This window comes from Engraulis encrasicolus, chromosome 5, assembly GCF_034702125.1.
Source record: "Engraulis encrasicolus isolate BLACKSEA-1 chromosome 5, IST_EnEncr_1.0, whole genome shotgun sequence".
In the NCBI taxonomy this organism is placed as follows: domain Eukaryota; kingdom Metazoa; phylum Chordata; class Actinopteri; order Clupeiformes; family Engraulidae; genus Engraulis; species Engraulis encrasicolus.
This window is the reverse complement of record NC_085861.1, coordinates 40503474-40518473: the sequence shown is the minus strand read 5'-3', so window position 1 is coordinate 40518473 and position 15000 is coordinate 40503474. Positions and strand designations below refer to the sequence as shown.

The window sequence follows — 15000 nt, the reverse complement described above, 5'->3', positions numbered from 1 at the left end:
CCTATGACAAGATGAAGGTCTCAAGTCCTTGGAGAGAAAGGGAAAGAGAGAGAGGGAGGAGAGAGGATGGCAGAGAGAAACAGGGAGATAGTGTGTGTGTGTGTGTGGGGGGGGGGTGGAGGGGATTGGATGGGGTTGATGAGTGTTTTGGTCGAAGGGAATCGGCGATGGGGTGGTTGGTGTAGGGGTTTGTCATTGTAGTTTTACTCCGCACTTAATATTTTTGGGAGGGTGTGTGTGCTATGTGTCTGGAGGGGGAAGGGGGTAGGGTGATTATCATTGACACTGTACGTCTCTAAATATGTTTTGGGAGGATGTGTCTGTGTTTGTTTGTTGGTGGAAGGGTAGGAAGAGTGGAGGGGGGAGCAATGTGTCCTTCATTACTGTCGCACTTATTATTATTTTTTATTTTATTTTTAGGGACTTTCATGCCTTTATTTGACAGGACAGTCGAAGATGGTGACAGGGAGCGAATGGGACAGAGAGACAGGGGAGGATCGGGAAATGACTCGAACCGGGGTCCCCGTGGGTGGGCATGCAAGCCCAAATGTGGGGGGCTTAGCACTGTCTAATTTTTTTCTACTCTTCTCTCGCAGACCACGCTCGTGCCAGGCGGAAGAGCATAGCCACTGGGAAGCAGCCAAGCATGGAGACCCCCCCTTCCGCCCCCCCTCAACCCTTCCGACAATCCGTGAGTAACCCCCCCTTCTCCTCCTCCTCCTCCTCTTCCGCCTACTTCTCCATCACCGTCTCCCCCTCCCCGTCTGCTGCCCCCCCCTCTGCTCATGCCTCTGCCGCCTGCTCCCGGCCTCGCTCGCTGCCCCCCTCCCTGTCCCTGTCTCTCCCCCCCTCCGACGACCCTCCTCTGCACTCCCTCCATCGGCAGCACCCTGGCCGCAGGTCCCTGGGGGCCCCCGGCACCCCTCCCCTGCCCCGCGCCCTGCCCCTGTCCCTCTCGCCCCAGCCGTGGCCCCAGTGCAAGAGGCTGGGGGCCAGCACGCCGTCCCCTCCCCTGCCCCGCTCGCTGCCCCTCTCCCCGGCCCTGTCTCTCACGCTGCCCCCTATGCTTCCGCTTCCGCGGCCGGTGTCTCCGTCGCGCTCCCCGCCCTTCGCGCTCTGGGCCGGGGACTGGAGGCTGGCCAGCTCGAGCTCGGCCCACAGCAGCAGCAGCAACGTCAGCAGCACCCCCACGCCCTATATCGCGCCGTTGCCCTCCGTGGAGGTACGTACAGTATGTGACTGACCGACTGACTGACTGACCGCCAGGCCAGGCACCCCAAAGGCAAGGTGGCCTGCCGGCCCTGCTTGCCACAGGTATTGGTCATGTAAGGAAATGTTAGCATAGAAGCGCTAGACCAACGATCCATGTCAGCAGCAGCCAACAAACATCACTGCCACTTCCTCAACTTGATACGATATGGGTCTAAGTGTGGATAGAGAACGAGCATCTAGTGGTGTTCAGCAGAATAGAGTAGAACAGAGTAGAATAGAGTAGAGTAGAGAGTAGAGAAACGTTTAAAATCTCAGAGGGTATTAAGGTATTAAGGTATCACTCTACGTACCTTGACAGTAGATGTGACTCAGCAAACCCACCACCACCACCGCTGCCAGCTGCCCCCTCCCTTACTTCTGCTGAGGGATATTAGCACATATGCCTGTCATATTTCTTTACTGACATTGTTTTTTATACTTCAATGGATACTTATAAGTCAATGGATTTCAACAGTGTCCTCTAGTGTCAGATTCAGGGTGTTAGTCAAAAAGGCTTAGCACACAGATTATGTCAAATTCATGTCGAAGTCAACGTCAAATGGTTGGTGTCTACTGTGACATACAGTTCAGTAACATAGCCTTAGACCAGGGGTGTCAAACGTACGGCCCGCGGGCCGCATCCGGCCCGCCAGAGGGTTCCATCCGGCCCGGATGTAAAAAAATATATAATTTTTTTATTTTTATTTTTTTTACTTTTTTTTTTTGTTTTTTTTTCAATGAAATAACCGAATTACGCCCCTCGGGGCAAAATCGATACCTGCATGACATTAACCCAATGGTCCCTCTGTTATACTGTATACGTAGTAAAGTGCACATCACACTTCTATTACAATTATAAATGGTGAATTTGTACTGTAACAGGCATTTGATAAAGCTCATATATTATAGACCTCATACATAGAGAACATGTTAATACTTCTTATTCGTATTGTATTGGTATTGGTTGTAATTAAATAATAAATATAATTGGATTTGTATTGGTTCCTATTAAGCTGAAATTGGAAACGGGATGTTAGAATGCGTGAAAATGCAGGAAATGACATCTAAGAAATACAAAATTTTCTGGGGGAAACCCCCAGACCCCCTGCCAAAATGAACTGTCCCATATTTAATTAATTGACGGTTGGCAATGAATGAATGAAGTCAAGGAAATTTTGCATAGGATTATCAGTATTGCATTGCTTTCTACATACTCAACACACTTAAAACGTGATAGTACTGAACACTAATCCTCTGCTTTACGTTTTTTTTCGCGATGATGTTACTAATGCGGCCCGCTTGAGGTCCACATGGGTTGTATGCGGCCCCCGGACCAAAATGAGTTTGACACCCCTGCCTTAGATGGTGGTGAAAAAGGGAATGTTGAATGTTTTGGAAAAGTGGCCTCTGTGTCTTGAGTCAAGATTAGATGTTGTTTTCTTCACAGGTCTTCAATTGGACCACGGCAGCATTCTGTTTGATTTTCTGTTCTTCAAGCTCAGCTTGAAAGCGCAACAGCAATTGGTGTACAATTGCACAGTTGCTGAGAATAAGACCCGTTGTGCAGTATATATTCGGAAACCATTTTTTCCGCTAGTACACTTTCTTTTTCAAACATGTTTCTATTGTGGCCATGATAAAGACATTTCCTACACATACTCTAGATAGTCTTTGTAACGGCACAGCCGTAGGCCTACACAATATGCGATGAATGTAAGATGGGCCTATAGGAGGATGTAAGAATGTGACCTGAGGATGTATAGAAGGATGTTAGAATGTTACCAAAGTATTCGAAAATACACAGCTTTTAGACCTATTTGCCAATGATTTTCATTCAAACAATATACACTGATCTTAAATAATTTCTGAGAATGCTGACAGTATACTGTCTGGAGATACTGTAAAGGGTGACAAGACATGGCCCCTGTTATGCGTTTGCTGTTGCTAAAAAGGCAATCACCAAGTCCTACTGTAGCTCTAAAGACTGTAGAAGTAGGAGCCTATTGTTAAGTCTTTTCAACTATAGGGCTACAGCATTCCCCTGGTCAGAACAGTGCCCATTGCGAGGCCACTGTCATGGTAGGTCAAGTCATCTTTTAGAAAAAAAATCCCGGAATATACCTGTGGTTTATCGGAAGGAGAGAAGTGGCTGCAGTGTGACTATGATGAAGGCGGGTAGGTTGCTATACCACTGCTGCTGTGTGCTGGCAGAATGACATGTTGAAGTATGGCCATATACACGGACCAACACCCCCCACTATTGGTCATTTAAGAGCACTGCAGTGAGGGACCAAACAGCTGAGCTCACACTCCTCCACTTGCTTGGCTTGATTTAGCTTCATGCCTTTTATGTTGCTTTTTCTCTTATATATGTAGCTCAGTTCATCTGTCTGACTCTTTTTTTTCCTGTGCTATCTGTGTATTTATTCTCATACTGATTCTGATTCTTTGTGTTTTCAAAAATGAACAATTCCAGCTTGAGCAAGTAAATGTTATGTTACGTGTTGGTTTAGCATTCTCTCAGCTAGTTATTGTAATTAACAAGCTAGCTAGCCAGCTACAGTACATAGCTCAGATAGTGAAATGAAAATAACTTTTATGGAGTGCACAAAGGAATGCATGATATTTACATTCTCACTCTCCCCTAATGATAACACATTGTGTAGAGGTGTTACTTGGCGTCTTGATTCTCTCTCAGTGTTCTGTGTGCGCTCAAATGAAAATAAAACCAGCCACCACTCACTGTGGCTTTCGCCATATACTGATTTCATTTCAAGGGCAATTGACTACAATTTTGTTCAGATTTCTTCAAGAAAGAACACCACTCTTCAATTTAAACAACCCTTTGATTGGTGCACATCTGAATGGTATTCCATGTGGTTCAATGACTGAACCCAGCTAAGTTATGTCTGAGTGAGTGGTAGGCTAATTATAGCCTGGTTCACACCAGACGTTGTATGTGTAGCTTCGGCGCCCCCTGGCGGAGCAGAGCTACACACACTACCTTGTAGGCTAATGAAGTCTCCTGACAAGTTTCATGGGCCCCTTTTTCCAACAGAGCTATATCAAATGGCACCTCTGGCTGCTGATTTACCAATTTGTGAAGTGACTAAACTGGCCTTCTGGAATAATCCATTGATTTATTATGTCAGCGACCATATATTTACCCACTATCATGTTTTGGGTTTGGTGGTGAAAATGTTGGTGAGAAAATAAATGGTGCAGGCACACCATTAACATTCAGCCCAACTCATTGCACTGACATTGTGCTGACCTCTTGGTGTGATGAGCAGAGTTTCCTGAGCCGCAGACTGAAGGGCTCCATCCGGCGAGCCAAGAGCCAACCCAAACTGGACCGCAGCAGCAGCTTCCGCCAGATGATCCTGCCCCGCTTCCGCAGCGCCGACCAGGACAGGTGAGTTAAGCCCTGCTCACTGACACACGTGCACGCACACACACGCACGCACGCACGCACGCACACACACACACACAGTGCCGACCAGGACAGGTGGGTTAATAAGCCCTGCTCACTGACAAGCACACACACGCACACACACACACACACACACACACACACACACACACACACACACACACACACACACACACACACACACACACACACACACACACACACACACACACACACACACATACCAGGACAAGTGGGCTAAGCCCTGCTCACTGACACACACACTCACAAACACGTATGAGCATACACACACTTGCTCATGCACGTGCATGTGCACACGCATCCAAACATATACACACACACACACACACACACACACACACACACACACACACACACACACACACACACACACACACACACACACACACACACACACACACACACACACACACACACACACACACACACACACACACACACACACACACACACACACACACACACTCCCATTCACTTCTATTCATATTAACCCTAACAATAGCTAAAGAATGCTAAACTTTGCCCACACCAAAACAATCCCTAACCTTAACCTGTCAGAGAGGAAATGTTTTTAACACTTTTACTTTTACCAGTAACAATAAAACTAAAGCTCACATAAGCATATACGGTACACATGTAACTTCACATACCCAATCACACCTACTCAAACATACATTCTCATACATTCTCATAAAAGGGGTAGGTTTTTGTTATTTAATTGAAATGAACATTGCATAGCATGCCTAAAAGGCTCACCATAATGCTATAGTTTTCCAGCAGCATGTTATTTTACTTCCTACACTCTTTCAATCAAAGTTGTATGAAGTAGAAGTAGAAGTACTCTTACAGATGTAATTACAACACTAGTAGTATGATATTACAATGTTGAAACCATGGAATATCATACCACTAGTGTTGCAATTACATCTGTAAGAGTACTTCTACTTCTACTTTACACAAGTCTGCTTTCAATACAACTACTTTGTTGGTGCAATTGTTGATTGCGGCGTTAAGTATTTTAAAGGGACACTGTGCAGAAAATGGTCAAAAAGGGTACTGCAACTATGCTGTTCATTGAAACTAGGCTCCCTATTGCCAAATTTGATCTTTACATGAAAGTTTACTAAGTAATAAACAAATATTTTCTAGTATGGTCCAAGTACAGTCATTTTTGCAGCTAAAAATTGCTATTTTTGGAAATTCAAAATGGCGGACCAGGGAGAAGATCCCCCTTTTCATGTATGAAAAGTGCAATTTTTCCAGTCATAATGATTACTTAGAATTTGATGGTGGTGGTAAGTATTCATGAAAAAGGTAACATTAGTGAATGGGTAGCATGAATTCTGGAAATAAACAACTAAAAATCTCACACAGTGTCCCTTTAAGTTATGTGGAAAAGTCCATCAGAGAGAGGCAATTTTTTTTCCAACCAATCCAAAGCTCTGAAAACTAGTTTGTTAAATAGCACAGCATGGTGTCAACACTCACAAAACACTAGACTGACAAGTAGACAGGTGACAAATTTGTCTGCGATGCCGACGAGACATTCACGACTGTCTTCCCGTTTTGGCAAAGGATGCGGTGGGCTCACTGCCTACAGTATATCACGGAAGTGAGTACACCCTCACAGTTTTTGCAGATTTGTGAGTATATCTTTTCATAGGAAAGCATTACAGAGATTTCACTTTGACACAATGATTAGTGACCTTTTAACAACAAAATTTAACCGCTTAAATTTCTTGTTCACTCAGGAAAAAACAAAATTCAGCCATTAATGTTTGAACATGTACTCACAAAAACGAGTACACCCCAGATTAAAATCCGGTAGAGAAGGGGTTGTGTTGGCTCAAATTGTCTCAAAATGAAAAGGGATTAAAAGGGAGGTCATCAGTGTGCGTTTCAACCTTTTACATTTTGAGTGTGCACCTGGCTTAAATAGATTGGTGTGAGATTTGAATGCAATCCTATGAAGAATATCATGATCTGCTTCAGTAGTCACAGTGCATGTTGACATGCATGTTTCTTTTAGGTGTATTTCAGATTGGCAATGTTGACAGCATTCATGCATCCCCAAACCATGTCAGTCCTAATACCATGCTTGGCTATTGAGAGGATATACTTTTTTGTAAAACTCACTTGTTACCACCGCACATGCTTGACACCATCTAAAGTAAATGTGTTTATCTTACAAGTGACAAGTGACAACCTCCCTTTTAATCCCTTTTCATTTCGAGACGATTTGAGCCAACACAGCCCCTTCTCTACCAGATTTTAATCTGGGGTGTTCAAATATTAATGGATGTATTTTGTTTTTTCCTGAGTGAACAGGAAATTTAAGTGGTTAAATATGTTGTTAAAAGGTCCCTAATCATTTTGTCAAAGTGACATTTCTGTAATGCTTTCCTATGAAAAGATATACTCACAAATCTGCAAAAACTGTGAGGGTGTACTCACTTTCGTGATATACTATAACACATGTGCCTCAGATGAGCCCCTAACAAGCAACTCTACATCAGAGTTTTTTTATGAGTCAGGGAGGCAATGGAACTTTATAGATTAATACTAATGCCGATTGCAACATTATTTCTTAAACGCATTCACACACTGTCTACATTTTCCCACCCCATACGGTATCTCCTCCTGGCCTGCTCGTGTGTGTGTTTGTGTGTGTGCGTGTGCGTGTGCGTGCGAGCATGTGTGTGTCTGCGCTTGTGCCTATGTGGGCCTGTCAGTAAAGCTGATTGGAAATCACCCTCAGGCTGGCAGCATCAGAGGCACTGTAGATGCGTTAGCGTAGCCGGCCTAATAATATCACCTTTCACCTGGAGCTCTTTACTATCAGCCCCCGACTCTTCTACACCCTTCAACATTATTCACTCTTCACATGGTGTCTTTGTTACTTTTATTGTGGCGCAGAATGTTTGGGGTCAAGTGCTGGCTTCCTCCTGTGATAATGCAATATTTTCACCTGGTTTTATCACACACCGCCATGAACTCTGACTTAATTCTTAATGGTTCTAGAATGTTGGTTTAACATGGCAACACCATAACTCATACAACATAACTGGACTACGCTTGTTGGCTTTCGCATCTCTGTATTTGTATATATCCTTTTTGCTTAGGTGAAATTTGATTTTGTAGCTTGTGCTGCCTCTCGGCCAGGACACCCTTGAAGAAGAGATCTTTAATCATCATGGGTGTTCTTTCTTAGTAAAAGAAAGGTCAAATAAATAAATAAAAATGACATGTTCAATGTGGCTACCTTATGAGTAGAATAGTGATTTTAGTGATTTTAACACGTTTCGACCTCAGTCGGTCTTCGTCAGGTGGTCTTACAGGTATACACCTGACGAAGACCGCTTGATGTCGAAACGTTGTATTCAATAAATCGGTGAGCAGCAACAATGTGCAGATTTTTCTTCCTTCTTTTACGCGCGTTTGTTTGATCCAGCACCTGATTTAGTGGATGTGCGTGCATCACCTACACTACTTTTAGAATAGTGATTTTCCAACAGTCCACATGTCCTTGAAAAGTCATCCTATGTGGGAGTCAGAGGAAATTCTATTTCATACTTAATTCATTGACTGGTCCAAATCCCCATGCAGGACGGGTCAAAGAGTTTGGAAGTTCATGGCCATTTCAGCCTTGGGCCCATGCGTGATATGCTTTAAAACTCCTATACAGGAGTAACTACTACACAGAAGTTCTTTCAAAAAGCCTCCTCTCTTACAGTAAAGAGGCTGAACACCACAAGGTAGTTAGAAGTCTTATATGCTTTAAGTAATATTTGTGGGGGGTTTTCAACTTTATTTAGACAGGACAGTGAAGAGTTGGTTAGGAAATGAGTGAGAGAGAGACGGGGGAGGATCGAGAAATGACCTGGGTAGGGAATCGAACCCGGGTCGCCCGCGTAGCGGTTCAGTGCCCAGCTGACTACTGTGAGCCATGGCTGAAAATCAGTGGCTCCTCCATTTCTGTACTTCACTGCATAGGGCAGTGGTTCCCAAACTTTTTCAGCTTTTTCCCTTTTGGACTGCAGAATATTTTCACGTCCCCCCTACACCCACCATAGTCTTAGCCTAGCAGTGGATTACTAGCAATATTAGCAGATAAAATATTAATGGAAAATCTAGCAACACTAATGGACAAAAAATTGCCCAAATACAGTAGTTTGTCTGCTAATATTGCTAGAAATCCACAGGACAGCAAATATATCTGTTAACCATACAAGTGAATATTGTCATAACCTGTTAACCTGTCGATATCCCGTTTTTATGCTTTTGTCCACGACACCCCTTCAGTGCCTCCGCAACCCATCTAGGGGTCCCGACCCCCAGTTTGGGAGCCACTGGCATAGCATATGAGCTATTGTGTTGTCCTCCCTATACCACTGGCATAGCCTATGAGCTATTGTGTTGTCCTCCCTATACCACTGGCGTAGCATATGAGCTATTGTGTTGTCCTCCCTATACCACTGGCGTAGCATATGAGCTATTGTGTTGTCCTCCCTATACCACTGGCGTAGCATATGAGCTATTGTGTTGTCCTCCCTATACCACTGGCATAGCATATGAGCTATTGTGTTGTCCTCCCTATACCACTGGCGTAGCATAGGAGCTGTTGTGTTGTCCTCCCTATACCACTGGCATAGCATATGAGCTATTGTGTTGTCCTCCCTATACCACTGGCATAGCCTATGAGCTATTGTGTTGTCCTCCCTATACCACTGGCATAGCGTACGAGCTATTGTGTTGTCCTCCCTATACCACTGGCATAGCATAGGAGCTGTTGTGTTGTCCTCCCTATACCACTGGCATAGCATAGGAGCTGTTGTGTTGTCCTCCCTATACCACTGGCATAGCATATGAGCTATTGTGTTGTCCTCCCTATACCACACTAGTGAATAAGTGAATGTTTTGGGCTCCACTCTGTCTGCTTTTTCTATTTTCTTTACCTAAGTGTTTTCTTTTTCACGTCTCTATTGAAAAGTGCAAGATTACTGTATATCTCTGTGTGTGCATGTGGGTGTCCGTATCTACATGTACTGTATAGTTATGCCAGAAATTGTCATATGACTAATGCTAAGGGCTATTTCAGGTGCGACAATGGACTGGAAATACCTAATGAATGATGTGCTTGATGAGGGGTACACTGACCAGGATGTGGCAGAGTTGGAGTTGGGTTTGGCTGGAGCGTGATGCCCTGTCATGAGTTTGAAACTGTGTGGTTTAGACACAGTGACGCATTGATGATGCTCATCGTCATTCACACACACACACCGCACGTACAAATGCATGCACACATGCGTGCACACACACACATACACACACACACACACACACAAACACACGCGCACACACACACACACACACACACACACACACACACACACACACACACACACACACACACACACACACACACACACACACACACACACACACACACACACACACACACACACACACACACATTACACAAAAACACATGCCCACACACAGACTACTGTATATGGCTTAAGTTAGTGTGCCCTGGAGATGACATAAGAATTGGAAGACTTCTCCCCTCTATCCCCCGCCATCCTCTTTTACCATCATTCTTTATCATCCATCTCTCTCTTTTCACTTTCATACACACATGCTTTAGTGTGCTGCTGAGTTTTCGTAATCATTATATTTCTTTCTTTTGAGAGGTCTCCCTTCTACTGCCCCCCCAGTTCTATTTATTATTTCACCATAATAATTATCGGCGTACTGTATTTCACTCCCCCTTCATCACCTACCTCTTACAGTCTTACAGGTACATTGCAAGCCATCTCTCTCTCTCTCTCTCTCTCTCTCTCTCTCTCTCTCTCTCTCTCTCTCTCTCTCTCTCTCTCTCTCTCTCTCTCTCTCTCTCTCTCTCTCTCTCTCATATCATATTGGCATCTTGACCTCTCTCTCTTCCTTCTATTCCTCCTCTCCCCTCCCTCTGTGCCATTCTGTCTCTCTCCATCTCTCCCTCCCCCATGCTTGCTTTTATTTCTCTCAATCTGACTCATTCCTTTGGGTCTATTTATAACTGTCCCTCTCCACATCCAACATTTCTCTCTCTCTCCATTCCTGTCTCTTTCCTCCTCTCTCCTTCTCTTTCTCCCTCCCTCTGCCTTTCTCTCTTCCTCCTTTCCTCTGCTTTGCTTTGCTCTCTCTCTCTCTCTCTCTCTCTCTCTCTCTCTCTCTCTCTCTCTCTCTCTCTCTCTCTCTCTCTCACACACACACACACACACACACACACACACACACACACACACACACACACACACACACACACACACACACACACACACACACACACACACACACACACACACACACACACCAAACACACACACACTCTCTCTCTCTCTCTCCCTGCCTCTTCCCACCCTCCTCTTTTCTTCTCTCTCCCTCCCTCTGCATTTCTTGTCTTTCTCCCTCCCTTCTTTAGTCTCCCATCCTCCCTCCTCTCTCGCTTCCTTACTCTCCCTCCCTTTCTTTCTGATTCTCTCTCCTCCTCTCCCACTGCCTTCCTTTTTCTGTCGCTCTCCCTTTCTTGTGCTGCCCCCCTACCTCCCTCCCTCCCTCTCTCTCTCTCTCTCTCTCCCCCATCTCTCTCTCCATCTCCCTCCCTCTCTCTCTCCCTCTCCCTCCCTCTCTCTCTCCCTCTCTCTCTCTCTCTCTGTGCCACACTGTTCTGTGTGTATTTAATGCTCTGGTGCACACATTTCTTGTGAATGTATATAAAACAGAGACAGAGAGAGAGAGCAGGGAAATCGGCAGGCTGTTGGACTCATCAGGGACCCAATAGTAGGGGCTTTCAGCTTCCTTTACCTCTGGCTGTCTGTCTGTCAGTCGCTCTTTTCGTCTGTCTGTTTGCCGGTCTTCTGTCTGTCTGTGGTTGTCACATTCTGTCTCCTGTGCACTCGTATTGTTTGTTTGGTTTTTCTGAGTGTTTGTATGAGTGTGCGTGTGCGTGTGCGTGTGCGTGTGCATGTGTGTGTGTGTGTGTGTGTGTGTGTGTGTGTGTGTGTGTGTGTGTGTGTGTGTGTGTGTGTGTGTGTGTGTGTGTGTGTGTGTGTGTGTGTGTGTGTGTGTGAGCGAGCGAGAAACCGAGAGAGAGAAAGAGAGCGAGAGAGAGAGAGAGAGAGACTGTCTGTGTATGTGTTTTGTATACATGTTTTTTTTTTTTTGCAAGAATGTACATGTGTCAGCAAATAATGTGCTAGGTGCCTGCTGAGTGTGACATAATTGCTGGGGCCATTTCTGTGTGAGGTGTGGTGTGCAGCATGTCCAAATAGGCACGCCTGCCTGGGGAATCGTCTCAAGAGCCGGAAAAAATATATGTATGCTCTGCTCATTACATTTGTAGAAATGTTTGTAATCAGGATGATGAACAGGTGTTGGGATCTTTCACGAGCTTGCAGGAAGGTGCCACAGACAGTCAGTAAAGAGTGTAATTCAGCCCTCTGTAGTCAATAGGAATAGTATTGTGGTCTTTGATGATTCCAAGAGGATTCTAAGGGGCTAATAGAATATAGAATAGAATATCTTTTATTTGTCATTGTGACGTGCACAACGAAATTGAGCATTCCTTGTTGAATGAGGCAAAAGTAAATAAATAAATAATTAAAAAAAGATTACAAATATATTTCAAAAAGTAGATATAAAAACTATTCCTTAGTTGCAGAATTAAGTGCTGTGATGGCCACTGAAAAAAAAACTGTTCTTCTGTCTATTTGCCCTGGTTTTCATAGATCTGAATCTACTGCCAGATGGCAGCAGTTCAAACAGGTTGTGGCCTGGGTGTGACATGTCTCGTAAGATAGGATAAGGGGTGAAACCAAAGATTTTCTTAGTTCTAACCCAATCCCAATAGAACGTCTCTGGTGAAACATCTATGAGCAAGTGGTCCCCAACTGATGACCCTGCAAACGGCACCGGTGGAGATCTAGTGTGCATCTAGTGCAAAGCAGAGAACTTCTGCTTTGATGATTCAGTTGCAACCTCTATTGGTAGGGCAAGGTTTTCCAGGCATGGCTGTTCTGTCATATCAAAGTGATGGTCTTATGTAAGCTTGACACGCTCAGCACATTGATATCTAAATGGATTTCCCTCCATTTACATCCGATTTGTGTCAGAGTTACTACATCACTGTCAAAGCTAACCTCAATATCATCCCATTGTACTTTGGATTTAACAGGAAGCATTTTTTCCTTCTTTCCTTCTTTTATTCATTCACAGGACTATGATATCTTAATTGCCTTGTTCTTTTGGGTTGACTGGAATACCCCCCCCCCCCCCTCTCTCTCCCTCCCTCCCTCCCTGTCCATGTTGGTCTTAATTGGAATCCTTTATCTTTCCTCTGTCTCTGTCTTTCTGCCGTTCTTCTCATCTCTCCTTCTCAGGACTCGCCTGATGCAGAGCTTCAAGGAGTCCCATTCCCATGAGTCCCTGTTGTCCCCCAGCAGTGCGGCCGAGGCGCTGGACCTCACGCTGGACGAGGACGCCATCATCAAGCCCGTCCACTCCAGCATCCTCGGACAGGAGTACTGCTTTGAGGTGGGCACAATAATTGTCCATTTATCTTAGTATATATACTGCACAGTATGTATTTCAGTGTCTCTCTCCTTGGAGATACAGTATAGGAGTATATGTGTATCTCTCTCCAGTTGTCCTGCACTCCAGTACTGCTTTGCGGTGAGCACAATAACTCTCCATCTATCTATACTCTGTGCGTATAGGATATATTCTATATATCTCACTCCTCGGACAGGAGTACTGCTTTGAGGTGGGCACAATAACTGTTTGTCTATCTTACTTACAGTATATTGTATGTATTTCACTATCTCTCTCTTTGGAGATACAGTATAGGAGTATATGTGTATCTCTCTCCAGTACTCCTTTACTCCAGTACTGTTTTGAGGTGAGCACAATAACTCTCCATCTATCTAATATGCTGCACGTATCGGATATATCATATTTATATCTATCTCCTTGGACAGTCGTACTGCTTTGAGGTGGGCACAATAACTGTCCATCTATCAAATATATGTACCGTATATGAGTACCGGTATCTTTCTTCTTGGGGATGTATGAGTATGTCTCTCCAGTACTCCTACTGCTTTGACGTGGGTGCAATAACTGTCTATCTATCTTCTCTATGGCCAGGGGTGGCGAAGGGGACAGAGAGGTTCTTTGGAACCCAGAAAGGTTGCAGGTTCATGCCCCGCTCACCCTGACCCCATCCATGTGTCCTTGAGCCAGATACTTGACGGCAAATTGCTATGACCGCAAAAAGCACTATGAGTACTCAAAGGAGTGGAAAAGCGCTATACATGTAAATACAGTCCATTTACCATTCATTTACCATTTATAGTGTGTGTACATGTATCTCTCGGCAACATAGCAGAACTGCGTTGAGGTGGGAGCCATTTCAGAGCTTTAGATACTTTGTAATACTACTACTTTGATACTACTTTGAATCCAGGATTAACCGTAGGCTGTAACTATTTACATTTATTTTTAAAGGCCTATATAGCAGAGATCGCATTATTTTTATACCCAATGGCTTGTCTGCTACAGGAGCAGGCAGTACTGTATAGGGGTCTGTCTGTTCTGTTCCCCAAGCTAGCTGAAACACAGCAATGCTGCTCGAGCTTTTGCTTTCAGATGGCGAGGAGCACGGAAGCAGAAAAGGAGTTACCTAAAATGGCTGGTTACATATGTGACTGTGCAAGACTTGTCATGGTGGCACAGTACAGCTGTGTGGGAGGCATTGTAATCCACACCGCAATGCTACACCGCTAGCTACAGCCATCTGGCAGTCTGGAGCTCTACTGCTACAGTGTTGAGGGACTTGGAAGGAGAAAGAGATGTTTGTGTGTGTGTGTGTGTGTGTGTGTGTGTGTGTGTGTGTGTGTGTGTGTGCGTGCGTGCGTGCGTGCGTGCGTGCGTGCGTGCGTGCGTGCGTGCGTGCGTGCACACGCGTGCGTGTGCCCATGTGTGTGTGCATTGTAGCACTCACACATGTTCTTGGACTTAGGAAGTTACTTTGGTGGTCATTTTGGTGATGCAGGATTATAAAGACTGGAGCAGCAACAGAGGATTATATCCCCAAATCGGATTTCGTTTAAAAAATTGTTTATCTTTCTTCCCCACTGGAAAGAAATAACATCAGTTGCTTCCTCATCCTCCTTGAGAAATCGCCCAGATTAGAGTTTGCACTTCCTTTATGACACGGCACAACTCCCACCGGCTCTCTTGGTGTTGCTGCTGGT

The 15000-nt window shown here is 44.7% G+C and overlaps 1 protein-coding gene across 1 annotated transcript in view; it reads left to right on the top strand.

The window, feature by feature from the left end:
* Positions 1–15000, top strand: part of syngap1b (synaptic Ras GTPase activating protein 1b) — a 121104-nt gene that overhangs the window by 73209 nt on the left and 32895 nt on the right. The window contains exons 4-6 of the mRNA XM_063199901.1: positions 597–691; positions 4545–4666; positions 13129–13282. Of these exons, the coding sequence (XP_063055971.1) occupies positions 597–691; positions 4545–4666; positions 13129–13282 (371 nt within the window). The remainder of the gene's footprint in view (positions 1–596; positions 692–4544; positions 4667–13128; positions 13283–15000) is intronic.